General features: G+C 29.4%; 1 protein-coding gene across 8 annotated transcripts in view; it reads left to right on the plus strand.

Annotated features, from left to right (window-relative positions):
* Positions 1 to 18176, plus strand: part of LOC129945756 (disintegrin and metalloproteinase domain-containing protein unc-71) — a 506847-nt gene that overhangs the window by 112513 nt on the left and 376158 nt on the right. For all 8 annotated transcript variants that reach the window (XR_008781514.1, XM_056055660.1, XM_056055659.1 and 5 more), the window contains exon 2: positions 4506 to 5059. Coding sequence is in view for 7 of the 8 variants with exons in the window: in XM_056055660.1 (XP_055911635.1) it covers positions 4990 to 5059 (70 nt within the window). In the remaining variant the exon portion in view is untranslated. The remainder of the gene's footprint in view (positions 1 to 4505; positions 5060 to 18176) is intronic.

The raw sequence follows: 18176 nt of genomic DNA on the forward strand, positions 1-18176 counted from the left end.
AGGAATAAAAATCGGTTTTAATAATATTAAGTTAAAAAAAAATAAAATTCTTTTTGAAAACTAAAAATTTAGAAGGGTCAAGTATAAATTATATTTTTTCATTTAAAACGGATATTTAAAAAGCAGGCCACATCCTTTACACAATAGAAGACGTAATTAAAATTTGTTGCAAGTTAAAGTTCAATTTAAAAGTTAAAGCCTTACAACCAATACTTGAATTAATTTAGAACACTTTTAATTTAGGATAGCTGATCTGGGAAAGATTATTTCATTTTTTTTGGTCTAAGCTGCGCCTTAATTAAGTTTGGCCACCGATTTAAATGAAGCATTCTAAAAATTATTTTTTAGCAAAAGATGATATTTGAATTGTTCGTTTTAAACAATTTTGTTTTTATTTTTCTAACCTTAAGTCAAATTCCTTTAAATATCAGTTATTTAATTAACCCTTCAAATCTCATAACGTCACAAGTTTAAAAGCCTTCGATTAATATAGGTGTTTCTTTCCTTCTGATAACCATCCCGTCTGTTGATTTGTCTTGCTTAAAAGGTTTGTAGGTTTTCGTGTTTTGTTAAAAAAGTTGTCAGTTAAATTATTCTTAAAAATTAAAAAACTACCAACAATATTTTACATACGATGAAATAGTTTTCTTACAAAATATATTTTTGCTAACAAGATATTTATTGGAAAACCAATTTTTTAAAATTTTAGTAGACTTTTTTAAAAGTTTTTATTTCTTATATAAACAAATACAAATATAAACGATATCAATATCTTCTATTGTTCCCGAGATATCGAGAACCAAACATCAATTTTTACCAATTTTGCGTTCTATTTCTTGTAAATTTTATATTATTATGAAAAAACTGACTGTTGGATTTTTATAAAAATTAACTGAATGTCAAAAAAAAATATTTTGTGCGAGATACAATTAGTTTGATGCCAACATTATTCACTTTTGTAGAGATATTCTAGTTGAAAGTCAATTTTTAGCAAGGTTTACAATTGTTTTTTTTTGCGGTTTTTATTTTTTGCAAGAAAACTAACAATTCGATTTTTCTCAAAATCCTACGAGATGTTAAAAACGCTATTTTTCGTTGCACAAAATTACTTTTTCGATAAATCGTTTTTTGTTCGAAAAATATTCGGGGTGACAATCAATTTTTTTTTTCAGTTTATTTGACATATAAAAAAACTATTAAGTGGATTTTCTTTTTTTTAAATATAAGTGTTTAGTATCACCTTTCAATACATAATATACCATTTAATTCAAGTCGGTAGCGTTATTTTTTCGTGAGATATTTGGGGTTTACCAAAATGTGTACCTTTTTTTTAAATTCCTGTGGTAAGAAAACCACCCACTCAATTTTATTAAGAGTCTTTTCTGCAACTTTATTCATTATTACCTATATAACAACATTTATTTGAAGTCGATATTTCTACTGGTTCTTGAGCTATGGATGACGAAAAAAAACGTCCCGAACGTAGAGTCTAGAGACCTTGAAACATAGAGAAATGTAAAAATTTTCAATTCGACAAATAGAATCGATTACAATAACTTTCTGTTGAAAGTTAAAAATATTTTTCATATTTTCGATATTCTAATAGTTGCTGTTTTGGTGATGAATTATAAAGATAAGAGATTGTTAAGAATGGTCCGGCCATTTTAAAAATACAAATGGTTAAATTCTATAAAATGTAATAAAAAATAAACCTGCTAGCATTTGTAGTCTTACAATCAAATAGATCAAGGCCGTCTTATGCTTTAATGCACACCTGAAACCAAAATCTTTTAACTAGCCTAGTACACAGAAAAAAAACCATCTGACAACTGAGAACAACATCCCCTAACTCAGTCCGAAAACGGGTAAGATGAAGGTGATGATGATAATAATGATGGTGACATACATCCGCTTATGATGATCATGATGTTGCTGATGTATTGGTGTTTGTTTGCTATTGGCCTAGCTTTTCCAGCAATTAGCATAATTGATTGTTGTCCAACAATATTCTTTTGTTGGTGGGGGCTGTGTTTAAACACCCTCTGCAGCCACTCTCATTAGTCTTGACAGTGATTTTGTTTGCCGTAGAAACGCATATCTAGAAGTTTTATGAAATCATTGTTTTATTTTCCTCCGTAAAAAGGTTCTCAAAATCGATTACCTACCGCTATTTTTTCAACTTTACTTTTCATCATAGTTTTAAAAGTTTTGAGTAAACTAAAGAATTTTCCTCCTCACTAAATTGGCCGGAAATCCGTCGGATGTGAAAAGAATGTTTCCATGTTGATTTTTTTTTCTTTTCGATTACCATACACTTCAATACTGAAGGATATTTTTGAAACCAGGCATTGGATTGTGTTGTCGAGATGTTTCAGAAAAATCGATTATTTTGTAAATCTTTTATCGGTGTGAGAAAATACTCGGCGGCGTGTGTGTATCCATATCAAGATCTCAAATGAATTGAATAAAGTGAAATGAAATTTTATAGAAATTATTCTATCCTTATGCTAATTTTTAAATAAAATAAATTTCACAAAATAATGCTACTTAATGTGCGTCATATTGATAGAAGAAAAAGAAAAATGAAAATGAGAAAACTTAGTCGATTTCCAGAGACAAAACGATTCAGTATGTTGATGGCTGAATTGATATAATTTACGATTGTATTTATGTGTGTTTATTAAGAATTGTTTTTAGTTTTATGTAAATAAAGTGAAATTTCCATTGGATTGAATAAGTGAACATATATGTACATAAATAAATTATTTGACTCAATTGTCGACTAACCGAAAATATCTCATGAAATAATTTTAAATCTCAAGTTGTATGAACTTAAAAAAAATGAAAGTTCCCTTTCTGAAAAAGACATATTTTCGAATCGATAGATTTTTTATAATAGGAAATTTGACATTTGACATCGCTAAGATCATCAAGAGAAAGGTTTGTAAGTCAATGCTAAAATTGATGGCAAATGAAATATCAATTTCTACTGAAAACTTATGAGGGTTATGCAGTTAAGAAAAACACTTTAAAAAGCACTTTAGAGGATCAAGACTTTTTAATAACAAGATTGAATTTTAAGGTATGATACAAAAAATGTTCTAAAGAAAAATAAGTCTTGGTTTTATTCAGTTGATTTCAAATGAGAACCTAGTAATTTAAATACATTTTTTATACAAATAAATTAAGTGGTTGAGATCGTTATGCGGAATTAAGGTATTTATAAAAGGAGTCTTATGTGAATAAAATAAAATTTTAGAAGTAATACCATTTTTAACGTATTTTTCCTATACGATTTAAGCCGTGATATTATAGTTTTCCTTATTTTCATTGTTTTAATTTATTGCAATTTAATTTCAATAAACGCCAATTGGCTGATGACCAACCCTTGTCGGTCAAAACTCTTAATTGTGGTTTATTGCGGGAAAACGTATTTTATTTTTAGGTGCTAAGCACCTATATATTACATTTATGCGTATGTATTATTTTTATTACAAAACAATTATTAAATATTTCTCAAATGCAGCACCTAATTCTAATATCATTATATTCTGCACAAAAATGTATTCCCATTTAGAAATGGACATATGAATATACATTATAACTCCAAATTAATTGTTACGCTTAAACAATTTAATATTAAAACTTTAGAAGCCACATAGACCAAACTGAATGCATATAATATTCAATCTACGTCAATCGTAAAAGCTTTTCAATAATTATTCTATGGTTGAGGTTTTTACCAATACTTAACGAAACATCGAAACCAGAGACTCATCATGGTTATTTCTTCGTACTCTATGCGTACATACAGTCAAAACCCCTTTTGTTGAAGCCAATTAGTTTTTTTATAACTGTTTTGATTTCTATTATTAAACATAATAATACTTACCGATTTTTATTAAATAAAAACTATTTATTTTATTTATAAATTAGTGCTGAAACTTTCAATATTATGCAACTGTCGGAATCAATAATTTAAATTTTAAAAGTGTCAGCAATAATTTATAAATAAAATAAATAGTTTTTATTTAAACCATATTATGATACCCCTTTCAACCAAAAACCATGATCTAGGAACTTTCGTTATAGAGAACTTTCACTGCATTTCAATGAATCCGAGTAAAATATTTTATTTCAAGTTGATACTGGTCATTAAAGAAGGCTTTGATTTTATTTCAATTGATGTGTGTGCCATCATGATAGCCACAATAAATTTAATCAATGTTGGTTTAAAGGAAATATTTGTATGCTATAATACTGCATTTTCAATCGATAGATGGGTTTTGTCCCGTTCACTTTAAATAAAATTAAGTTAGTTAATTTGGCTTTTATTTTAGGATTTACTACAAAAATATATTCATTTAAATATTATCATACCTACCTTACATACGTATACCAAGTTAGGTAGTTTAAAAAGAAGTTCAAACCCAATTTTGTACTGTTTTTAATTTTACAATGATTTTTTCAAATATTTGACAAACATATATTTTCTTTTTTTTCAGATCATCGCCACTAAAATTATGAAGGAAGCGTAACATTCTTATCATCTTTTCATATAATAAAAACCAAAAACAGTTACTAAATAATTAAAAAAAAAAACATTTTTGCACTATAATACAAAAAAATAATAACAAAACAATATCCCGCAAGCCAAAAATTAAATAGTCTGTCGAAATTGAATCAGCAAGAGTTAATATTAAATAAAATTAATGAATTAATGAGCAAGAATAAGTAAATACCTTTAATACCATCCTAGAACACTGCATACATAATATAAAATACAAAAAATAGAGAATATCTTAAATTAATAATAATAATAGTAATATTGATCAATGCGCTCCATTGTTTTAGTTACTAACTTAAATAATAGTAATAATAATAAATCAGCGTCGTCGTCCTATTCGAATGGCAACGAAGAATTATAAGAGTGCGTTTAAATCATAGCGTTCTACTTTATCAAGCAGAATCGCTATCTCAACAGTCGTCATGAGAATCACTGCCCCGTTTAGGGCTCTTATGATAGCCCATCTATTTTATTGCGTTGCACCTGCTGGAGGTAAGTTTATTTATGTTTTTGAATGATTTTTTGTAAAATTCAGATTTGTATTCAAGGATTTGATTTATTTCGTTTTTAAATTTGAGAAATGTCGATCTTCTGTCTTTGAAAACATAAAAATATGTTAATTTTGGGAATAGGTATTACAGTTCTAAATTAATTTCGTATCTTTTTAATACTTTTCTTATTTAATTTTTCTCATTACCACGATTTGTATTTTATTTTTGAATGTCAATAAATGGCCATAGTCACTTTGATTCTGTACTTGAATTTGTGGTTCTTTGATTATTATTTATTAGAAAAAACTCAAATTGTCTAAGACTAATAATTAATCAAATTTTGAATTTTATTGAAATAAAATTAATATACATATATACTTTATTCGAATTGAAGCAGAAAACTGATTAGCAAACAAAATGTAATGAATGATTCCCAAGAGTTCTAGCAATTTCAATAAATTAATCATTCTTGATTAATTCCCATGTTGCGTATGATAGTTAACTACATTATATTCCAAAAATCAAACAAATTAAAAATAAAAGAAATAAGATCGATTCATATCACAATTCGATTCAATAGACACTAAGAGAGTACAATAAAAAAAACAGTGCTGTGCTAATAAAGAAAATAGTATTTTATATAATATAGCCAACATCGAAATTTTTTGAAAATGGTTTTAGAAATGTTGAAAAGATGGGTTAAACTTGTATTGTTAACAAAAACAAAAATTTGTTAATAACACAAATTAAAAATAAAATGAAATGACAATACAAAAAGCATTTTCTCCACCAAAATCCAAAAAGTATACGTATACGCCCTAGATACAATTTTAATAAAAAATAGAATAATTTCTTTAATGTGTCTTCTTTATGTTCTTAATATTTGGCTACATACATTTTTTCACTTTACCAACAACGCCTGTTGGTTCCAAGTCTTCCAAATAGCGAAGAAAAAGTAGAAAAGCTTGATCCTTTTGGTAGTTCTTCTCGATGGCCAAGTGAGCGTGAACAGTGTTAGGCGAATTATAACGGTTTATATTCATTTGTTGGTTGAGAAAATTGACGAGATTTGATGAATATATAATCGTACTATCCTGATTCTGATTTGTGTGTTTTATTGTTGTTTGATAACTTTTTCTGAACAAAATTTAAAGATGATGGGCGGCCAACGATTTTGATGGCACAAATATTTTCTTTCCAAAAAATGCAAGCTTCAATTCCTTGCTGTTCAAAAACTTCAACTTTGTTTATAATATATGTTCAAATTAGGCATTGTAATAAAAATAATAATATGTAATAAAAAAAAAAGTTTTTAATGAAGATGCCAGATTTTAGTGAAAATATTACTTAAATAAAACATTAGAGTTATATGGTAATGCAATTTCTTTTGTGCTTGTAATCGTTTTTAATATATTTATGCTTTAAAAAGCTCTTGTAAGACCAATTTATTTGCACGGCATTGTATGTTTCCCTAACCTAGCTATGTATATATATGTATATGATGTATGTTGTTACAAGAAAAATATATATCTCAATAAAGTCTTCATTTATTTTTGTGTCTTCTATTGGTCAATCCACAATGTCTTGCCAAAGGCTTTCGCAAACTCACAGTCTCACGCTTCATATAACACGTCTTAGCTTATCTTATGCTTTTCTGATACACAAACTTATACCTACACAACACATATAAATTATATCCCACATTATATCCCGGATAAGGGAAACTTCATAATAAATATAATTCCCAAAAGCTAGAAATATTCCCCCTCTATTTAAGTTTATTATTTTTTTTTCGTTTCGTTATTCTGCCTAACTTTACTGTGCAATAAAAATTTATAAATAAAAAATAAGATACAACTTTAAAGTGCAGATAGCGATAAAAAGGAAGTATACCTACCTACCTACAATAAATGGACAAAAAGATAAAAGGATATATCTTTAATATAAATAAAATACTAAGATACTTTTGCTTGAGTGGAAGAATTTAAGAAGAAGAAATTGCGCTACTGAAAGATAAAAACATTTACCAAGTGGCTGCCATATCATAATGAAATGATTGTTCCCCGAGTAAATCCTCGTGCGCGAAGTATAGCAAAATATACTCCAAGGACTCACAAAACAGATCTCCTTCACTATCGCACTAATATCCTTATTGCCTGTCCATTGTTGTTGCTGTATTATGTCCGTGTTCATGTTTGTTCATCCGTTTTGTTTGCAACTGCTTTTGTAACTAAACACTTATATAAATATGTATGTCTTGTGATGTTTAAAACTATGGTACCTTTTCTTGTTGCTCACAATATGGACAGAGACATTTTCCTTACGAATTCGGATATATCAAACAACAACAATAACATTAACGGGATTAATAATTATAAGAATAAATAATATTTTATTTATGAATATAAAAGCATCAGCTTGCTTTTCTTTCCAGCTGAAATATGTCTTTTACTTATCTTTTTTTGTACTGTTCTTTCATAGGGATGAAAATAAAACCTTCCTATGAGTTGCCACTTCCTCCCTTAGCAGTCCATCCCAGTTGCAAAATTTAAATTATTACTATTTTTGTTGTTATCTCATTCAAAAGGTTTTTGGGTTAAGAAGTTTGGGTATGGTTTGTAAGTAGGTAGCTGCGTAAAGTATATAATTTATAGCATTTACCTTTTTATATGCAAAAAAACATTTAAGCATCTCTTTTATTAGATTAGAGCCCATAAAAAATATTATTGTTTGGCCAGCGAACATTTTTCACAATTGAATGATAATTTTATTTCATATATAAAATTGTGTAGTCTTTTTATATTTTAAAAACAATTTTTTGTATTTCCAAACTTTGTTGGGTGACCCAAAATAAAACAGACCAATAAAAAGCACATAGTTTGGTTTGTAATTTTTATTAGATTGTAGTAATTTTTTAAATATTTCTCGAGCTTCAAAAAGTTTCTTATACTTAAAGGAGCAAGAAATTTATTTAAACAAATAAATAATAAAAAAAATCAATAAATTTTGTTGCAGCGAAACTTTTAAATATTGTAGTCAGGTTTCAAAATTTAAATAAAGTTTGCTTCATAATAGTTTCTACGATTTATTTTAAGTCACTAAAATAAAAGCTTAGTTAAGTTGACATATACAACAAATTTTAAAAAATGTATGTATTTACCTAGCTATATTATGGTAACATCTATTTACTAGCGTTTCTTATGTTTTGATTCTCTACGAATATAGTAATGTTTATAAGATAATATATAAGATAATATCCAAAAGTGGCATGATGATAAGTGCGTCTTGGGATCAATCTCTGCCTGTGCCATCTAATTTTTTTCCATCGTTACTGCCTCTTGGGAGAAATTTGACAAATCATCCAAGAGTAATTCTTGTCAAGAAAAGTGCTTTCTCAAATAAGCCGTTTCGATTCGGCTTAAAACTGTAGGCCTCTTCAACCCTTATAACTATACTCGCACACAGGATTGGTTGAGAGTTGTAAGTCACTAGGCCCTGGTTCCCAACGGAGTGTTGCGCCACCTTATTTATATATTTAATATCCTTAAGGTTCATACTCCACTTATAACCAGAATCGATTCAATCTTCTCTGTTATATCTCTATGTCAGTTAACATCTTTTTTGTGTCTATTTTTAGACCGAATAAAATATTTAAAATCTTATTTGCCATTGATTTTGTGACTGTCTAAACTTGAACATCATTACCCAATTGTAATCTTCTTTAAAAGAATGAAAAAGGTCACCAACGCAACGTTTCAAAAAGTTCGAAACAAAGACAGAATAAAAAATGCTAACTTTTTTGAAGATCTAAAGAAAGACAAATCTTGACAATTAATTTAATAGTAGACAAAAAACGTCTACTTTAAGGTTTCTTTTTCTATAGGGCACTTATAAAAGAACATAACTCCTTCAAAGCAAAAACAAATACTTTCTTGCCCGATGCCTCATTTTAATCAAAACAGAAATTAACTTAACTATTTAAGTAAATTCAATTACGAAATTATTGTTTCCTGCAGCAACTTCAGTTGTCTTTAATTACGACAAATTATTATTACACGGAAGAAAACGAAGAAGGAAGCTTAGTATCGCAAGAGCCTCAACCCCAGCCCAGCTCCATCCTTACTGAATTTATTTCATTTCCATTAAAAGCAAAGAGCTCCTTAAAACCATCGTGTTTAAATAATAATCTCTTTGACAGTAGCTAGTTACGTCCCTTTTTCGTTTAATTTTTAGTTCGCAAATGCCATCCAACATTCAAGTATAATCACAGCACAAGAGCAAGAGATAAATAAGATGGAAGAGAAGACATAAAAATACTCATTTTGTAAATTGCGATCCATCCTTAGAATCTTCCAGATGTGAAAACTACATAAACGAAGCACGAACAAAATTTACAAATACACATACCTACATACATATATAAAAAAAATTAATAATAAAAAAAGAAAACTACACTAATAAAAATTATTATACTAAGCAAAATGTCAAAGCGACTCGAATCAGAAGTGGGCATGATGATTTTACTTTTCGAAAACTTAATTAAAAGTTGAACTTCTCTCTTTTAAAGGAAGCTATGAAAAGTTCAGTCTTCTACATCCTTATTAGCAAACCGACAAACCTACATAATAAAACTATAGATACTCTCTTGTTGAAAGGTTTTTATTTTAGTATATGTATGTACTAAGGTAGGTGTTCCTATGTTGTGATGTTTTGTTTTGTTGTGTTGTATGATGTTGTTCTATTAAAATGCATGTGGAAGTGTCACTTAAAAAGTAAAAACTCGTCGAAAGATGGATGAACCTTACTTTTTATTCGTTCACTTTAAACTTTTAGTTTGCTTTTTAATTAGTGTTCTGTTAAATGAATTTCCTATTTAAAATTCTATGTAACTTCAAATAGTACTTTGTTATAATATTTGCATATAAATTGTTTCATCCTTCTTGTGAGTGTGTATAGTGGGCTATTGAATGCGATATTTAAAATTGAAAGTCTGTATTTAAAAAGTTGAATTAAATAATGACAATTTTCCTTAAAAGAAGTTTCAAGACTTAAGCATTTCAACAAACATAAAAATTCAATTTCCAAATTTTCCAATGAAATAGAAAAAATTAAGTCGAGCATACATAAGTTAATGAAGACCTTAAAACTATTTATTGTTGTACAAATATTTTCAAAGGGTTTGAGGACTCCAACTGTTTTTAGTGAGGTTGGATCTTTTTGATAATTTCTGTTTTTATGGGACATAAGCCATCAAAGTCAACATTCGCTGGATGGTCAAAAAATTCAACGATATTACATCTTGCATCGGCACCTTTGAACTTAAATAAGTGATGAGATAACCATCAATAATGAAAAAAGTGGTCACATCGAAAGTTTCATTATCCTAATACATAAATGTTTTGCGTTGGTTTGAAACTGAAATAAGGGACGGCGAAAATTCAAATCACATTTTGGTAGTAAATATAAACGAAAAATAAAACTAATTCTAAGAATTCAAATAGAACCCGTGGCATGATTAATAGTGCGTTAGACTGTCATGCGAGAGGTCTTGGGTTCGATCCATGCCTGTGCCACCTAAAGTTTTATTCACGGGTACTGCCTCTTGCGAGGAATGGACAAATTCTCCAAGAGTAATTCTTGTCATGAAAAAGTGCTTTCTCAAATTAGACGTTCGGATTCGGCATATAAACTGTACGTCCCCTCATTTCTGCAACTACTCGCACACAGAAAAGGTTGAGAATTGTAAGTCACTAGGCCCTGGTTCTCTACGGACTCTTGCGTCACCTAAAATAATTCAAATTCAATAAATTTGTTTTATTTTAAGTGAAAATTGTTGTTGAAGTTATGGTCTTTATAAATCCATTCAAACTTAAACTTTAACTTTAAAACTTGTCTTGTGAATAGAATCCAAAAAAGAAATTTGAAAATGATAGGCGATATAACTAACTCACTTGAACAACGCCGCAATGTTGCATGCCTTCCGTTTTTTTTTACGAATTTCTTACAAATAATGTTCTGCGAAGCCAGATGCATTTCCCCCTCAATTCAGTTGTAATACTCGCACTTCCAGAAATGCTTATCAGTTTACCCTTAAGGTTAATTTCAGTTGTATACTGTCAAGTATAGAGATTCTTTTTTTAACCACACAACGTGAATGCGGAATACCCAACCAAACTCTGTGCACCGATATCTAATCTTACATTCTTCTCTATTCTGCTAATACTAGCGCTCTGTTTAAACGTCAGCATGTAAAGGGTATTAATAACCCCTTGAGTGCCTAAAAATGGAATTGGTCACAACAACAACCTAGAGTTTTGTTACTTTCGAGACATTTATTTATATTTCAAGTCAATATAATATTTATATTTTGTAGTTACTTTAGAATAACTTTTCTAATGTGTGGAATTATTTTGAACATTTTCAACACTTTGGACCAATATGTTTCGAATTGTAGCACACGGATTGCTTCGATGATGGAATCTTTGGCATAAAACTAATTCTTCACGGTTCCCAAAAAAAAATAGGAATTATATAGATACATATGTAGATATAGATTTCATTGAATTAAAGTAAAATTAACATTACACACCAAAAATGTTTACAAAATTCATGGCGATTGCCGTCTGCCAGATTGACAACAAAACACAATTAATGTAAAAAGCCCTCAATATAAATTCTTTTCAAAATTAAAAAAAGGTATTTATAATAAATTTTTTTAAATAAAAAGTTTATGATAGATAAGAAATAATAATAATAATTAAACACCACCAGAAATCTTATCGTTCATTATAGCAGTTCTATATCTAAGCACAGTCTTGCAAAATTCGTATAGTTTGACAACATTCATCTCATTCAATAAACTCATCACTTGATCTTCCGATAAAAAGTCTTTTCTGAATACATTCCTTCCGATTTCTGAATGGCACAGAAGACAGAATCCTCTGTTTCTTACAGGTTGCACATATCTAAGGGTAAATCCGATCGGTGTGGAATAAAATTTAAATCTATTAGTTAACTACGTAGTCTGTAACGGACATTATTGGAATCCATAAAATAGTTTTTCTCTGCAAGGTTATGATGTAATCTGTTGTAAGTTGTTCTGTATAAGGAATTAGACGCTTCAGCAATATATTCAGATCTATATTTCTCATCGACCTTTGAAATGACTTCATACAAGATACCAACTATTTTGATATTAATAGCCACTCTTTTCACGAACCGTGAATCATTCATTTTAAAAACGTTAAGCAAGAAGTCCGCTTGTAACTTCAGTGTTTTGATAAATAAAGGGGAGAGACGCGTTTACAGCATTATAACGTAGTTTAGCGTATTTTTCGGCAAATGAAATATTCTTTATATAAAGTGCGTTACAAGTTTTTCAACCGAATTGTACTGTTTACATCCCCATACCTGCGATGCATATAAAAGTATGCTCTTAGCAACTGCTTCAAATACTTTAAACTTGCTACTATGTGCTATACACTTATTCATGAAGCATTGTTTCCATGTCATATTAATAGCAGTTTTCGCCTTAAGTGTGTTTCCATATTTACATAATTTGTAAAAAAAAAAAGGATTAAGAGATTTAATCACAGTTTTATGGTGGCCAAGCTGTTTTCGTCAAGACGGTTAATAATACGATTTGGGAAATTGGTGCAAAAGTCGATTGTGGTACGAGTTTTATAGAGCTTAAATCTCCATTAAACAGAGGCTTTCCAAATTCATATGGCGCTGTAACGCCCATAGTTCAGCAAAAACACATTGTTTCGAGCCTCATTTCTGTACATAAATGGTCTGCAATTCGCTACAAACTGCATTTTATTATCAAAAATACTTTGCTATATCGGATTTTTTGAGCACCAGATGCTGTGTCAATTTTTATCGTAAACTAAGCAAAAATTATAAAAAGCGCCTAGTCATTTAAGATAAGTTTTTGTTCAAATACTCTTTCAATTTAAGTAGCGCTAAGGCCGAAACTGCAAAGCGGTACCTAAGCAGATGGCCCAGCACTTTTTTTCTATAAAACCTCAGCACTTCAAAAATAAAGTATTTAAAATTGTCCAACGCTGATTATAAGCTTAACTATTGATTTTCTTTCGTGGATGTACGATTCAGACTTTCAATTAAGATTTCTTTCGCGAAACAGCTGTCAGTTTCAAAATAGCCTTTCATGGTACTTCTCCCATTGTAATAACAGTCAATCAACTTAACAAATAAAGCGTCAGAACTACACTCTAATCAAAGACTTTATTTAAATAATATACACCTGAAATATGATCTTAAATATTAATAACTATGAAATTTATAACTAACCCTTATCTGTTTTTGTCCAACAAAACAAAACAATAATAACTGTAGATATCCAAATTCTTAAAACAATATAGATACTTTCATATACTACAAATATCTTCGATTAGGCTTGACGAACAGACATGTCTAGGTTCTCTACTCTTAATTTAGCTTTTTTTCAGAAAACGTGTACCTCTGAACTTCTAAGATCTTCAATATATTCTGAGTGATAAAATAAAAGAACTATCTATTAAATCTGTATAAAATACTAATAATTTTCTTTTGGAGTGTTTACAACTTTAAAAAACTTAACTCACGAAGTTAAGAAAAATTGAAGTTGCCTCCACCCCTCTTTATCTCTAAAATGGTATTTTCAATAGTGAAAAGATAAATGTTTATATATATTTTCTTTTTTTTTCGTAAAAAAAAAAATGATTTTTGGCCACATTAACAAAATATTTAAAATGTTGCCAATAAATAATGATTTTTTTTGTATGCTCAACCCAAACTATACCTATCTGAATACTGTACATCGATAAAGGATATCGATCATATAACCATTGCTCCAAGCATTTATTTACACAATGTTCATCACCATAAATATTAAATAGTAATAATAAATACATCCTGTTATCCTTTTCTACATTTTCATATAAGAAAATGATACACAAAAAAAGTGAAACGATAAAACATAGGTATACCGGCGTTTAACCCTTATCAAAGCACCTTAACACCACCAAAGATCAAATTTCATAGACCCTTAAGTAATAAAGTTTAGATGGTTATTATTAAGATGTGGTCGTTACGATAGATTTTCCTGCCATTAAATAAGGCAAAAAGGTTTGCTTAACTTTAATTAGCTTATAGGTATAACAAACGATAAGAAGTGGCAAAGTCATGAGGCTGACACTGCGGTCTAACAACACTAAATAGGCTGCATCCCGTTTATTCCCATGTAGGTTTGTACGTGTAGGCAATACACATCCATAGTTGATCATGCCCAGGTGGGGTAGGTTCCCATAGTAATTTATTTAAACGAAACTAGGGTAGACTTAAATAACTATCTATACACATAATATATAAAACAACTTCCCGTTCCCATGTCCATAGTTCCTATCCCATGCCGCCGGCCTTAAGGATAAAAAAGAACAGGCAGGCAAGAAACAGGAAAAAGAAACAAAAATAGTAAAACATACAACAGCAATTTTGCCCTCGTTTGAATACAAAAAATGAATGAACCATCATTTATCTGGGTTAGGAACGAATCCATCTTATGGTCCGAAAAATATTTCACAGCTTTAAATATGAAGAATGCTCCCAATTCGAAAGTCGTTCGTTTGAGTAATAGACAAAGGAAAAGGATGGTCTGGGCCAAAGATATTTTCTTTTTGATGTTGATATGGTGATGGTGATGGTGGCTCTCTATCGTCTGGAGAGGTTCACACCGACACCGACAACGGCGACGACGATGACGACGACTATGGTGCGGTGGGTTTGGGCTTCATTTGATGGGGGGCGGCTGGGTGGCCTATACCCATTTTAAATGTATATGTACATATATATGTATGTACATAAGTAGAAGGTATTCAAAGTGAACTCGACGATGAATGGGATGCTACCTTTAACTGCACAGCACATCCTTCAGACATGTATAGAGGCTACGTCTTGATGTTTTGTTTTATTGCAGCCATTTTCTAGGGGGTAATTGAATTGACATATAATGTAATCTTGAATCACTGCTTCGCATGTAAAGCTTTGACGAGTGGGCATAGGTATAGACGGAGAAAGAAGGTGCTTTGAAAGGTCGACGTTGCTTATTATTATGATAGTGCATCAGAAAATAACGAAAGGTTCACATTATCTACCTGGATGTTCCTATTTATACATACATACATATGCATAGTATATCGTACAATATGGGCACAAAAACACATACCTTCAGCTACCACTCGCTGTTGCATGGTATTCCTGGGTTAATAATGCTCCTGCTTCTATTGCTGTTGCCATATAAATTTGCTCTTAGCATCACTATAACTTCAAGCGCTTTTCCTGTTCTACTGATGTTGATTCTCCTGCTGCTGCTTCTGCTGTTCCGGCTCCGGCTCCTGCTGCTGATGATGATGATGAGGACGATAATGATGATGATGATGAAAAGAAAATGCATAAAATCATTTCCATTCGGGTCCTGAAACTGCTATTATGGAGTAAGTAATGTTTCAACAGCTTTCACTATAAAATAAGCCGGAGCAATGCACTGAAATGAATAGCGTACTAAAAATGATTGCAAGGTGAAATGTATATTATGATTCACGGATAAAGTGCATGGTCTAAATATATATATGGGGGGAGGCAACGTAGTTGTTTTTATTTTTAAAATCGAGTTCTATCTACAACTGCTATCGAAGATTTAAAAAAAAAATTAAATCACACTGTATTTTACGTTGTAATGTTGTAGACGTCAAAAAAAGTACTTAACCTTTGATGATCAAAACAATTAAATTAATTAGGAATGCATTTAGAAAAAAAGAACAAAATTACTTGAAACAGAGATTCAGAGAAAATTTTATATCAAAATTAATTCTTAATTCGAATATAATGTATATAATTGAGTAAGAAAGAAGATTGGTACATAATTGAGTAAGAAAAAAGATTAGTGCTATTGTAGGAATGAAATAGTTGTTTTTATGATATAAAACTTTTTTTTATTGAAATAATTATTAATCTTGTGATTCTTTTGAAAGTTAATATATGTTTAAGAAGAATAATATTTTTGTGAAAATGGAAATATGAACATCAATTTTCGACGACATTAAATTGCTTGTTGTACAAATTAAAATTTTGTGAAAATTGAATGAAACAAAATTATTGATGACCAAAAGGTGAGTGTTATATTGTTTAGTGAAAACAATGCGGAAATTATGTAAAGAATCAAAATTTGCAAAAAAGGTCCAATTTTAACTTCTTGTAAATTGAGAAATACGGACAAACAAGCAAAATTTTATCGTTAATTTACTTCAACTTTTGTGAAGCTAAATAACATTTCAAATTTGACTTGGCTTTGAAATTTCGTTTGTACAGTATAGAATAATAGTTTATTATGTCTGATTAAGACAGTTCTAAGGAATGGTAGCCTGCAATAAAGGAAAATATTATATAAGAACGACAAGTTGTGATTGGTCTTATAGAATTATAAAAACCGAATTCGGACTTCTTTATTATTAAATTGCTCATTGAGCTGTCTAAGCGAAAGTTGAAAAGAGTCAATCTTTGTTTCCCCAAAATGTCTTTAAAAAATGCAAGTACACGTAGAAAACTTAAGAGAATAAAGTTGCAAAATTGAAAAGAAGTCAGACTTTCGTGTAATTTTGAGTGTCTTTTGATTTATTCAAAATGTTAAAAATCCTAAAAACAAAACATTTTAAAAGTAAGAACTGTAAACATTTTTAAAACTATGTTTAACTTCAAGTTCCTTTTTTTATTTTCAATTCAAAAATATATTAAAATCAATATTTAAATATGTTTACGTGCGTATTGGTGTGGCAACCCGGGTTTAACAGAACAATAAACCGATCCATGCTAAGTTGTCCAGTGTTTACACTAAGATTATTCAATTTTTTATTAAAATATCAACTTTTTAATCAAATTGTTTGTATTTTAAATTGCTTATTTCACATGCTAAGTTTTCCAGTGTTTACACTAAGATTATTCAATTTTTTATTAAAATATCAACTTTTTAATCAAATTGTTTATATTTTAAATTGCTTATTTCACTATACCGCCAATTGCGAGCTATTTAATAAAGGCAATGTGGCAGATTAACTAACACATGCACTTATGATGAGCCTCTGATCGTAGTTTGATGCTTGCTATAAGCTTGCTACTTTCTGAAATTCTGAAGTGTAAAACCTCTGATTGAATTCGAAAGCATAGAAAACTTTTTAATTGGCATTGGTACTAAAAAAACGAGTGTCAACAATCATTTTTATTGGTGATTAAAAAAATTTATTATAAAAAACAGACTGGGATGCGGCCCACACTTATAACTTTATTATAACAAACCAATTTTATTATCTAGAAAAATTAAAAGGGTAGACATACAATCAAAAATTAAAGTTTAAACTGTTTTATCTGAAGATGTATTCAACACTGTCATGAAATATTGCTAAACATTTTCAACAATATTTCTATCTCATTTAGCAACTTGGAAGTCAGTATCTTCTTTTAATCTCAATATATTTAAACCAAAAATGTATTTTTTATTTATCTTCAATATTTTTATTTTCGGTTTTTATTGTTCTCTTGATTGGTAATTGTTCTCCAAAATATTTTTAAAAATTATAATAAAATGAAGAAAGTTTGACGTCAATACTTTTTTTTGACATCAAGATATCAAGTTTTTTTCAGGTTTTCGTTTTGTTTTTCTTTCAATTAAGTCTTAGCTTTTCAAATGTCAAAAAAAAAACAACATTTTCACTTCGAAAAATTAGATCGAAGACAATGGCTTCACCGTTACGCTAACCAATGGTTTTTTTTTTGCTTTTTTTTTCTTAATACTAAATTCTCACTTTTAAAGCAAACAAAAAATTAACTAAGAATATTATCAAAGAAGTTAAATTAAGCATTTGCTACGCTTGAAATTCAAATTATTTTTGGGTTTTCATTTCGTTAATTATTGAAATCATTTCATGGATCAAAAAATGGGTATATTGCATCAAAGCTATATTAGCTTCCATAATTTGTATGTTTCGGCGAGCAAATAAATTATATGTACAGCCACTTGGTATAAAATAATATATCATTACGAATCTGCATACATATATTTGTGTATT

The sequence above is a fragment of the Eupeodes corollae genome, chromosome 2 (assembly GCF_945859685.1).
Source record: "Eupeodes corollae chromosome 2, idEupCoro1.1, whole genome shotgun sequence".
Classification (NCBI taxonomy): Eukaryota; Metazoa; Arthropoda; class Insecta; order Diptera; family Syrphidae; genus Eupeodes; species Eupeodes corollae.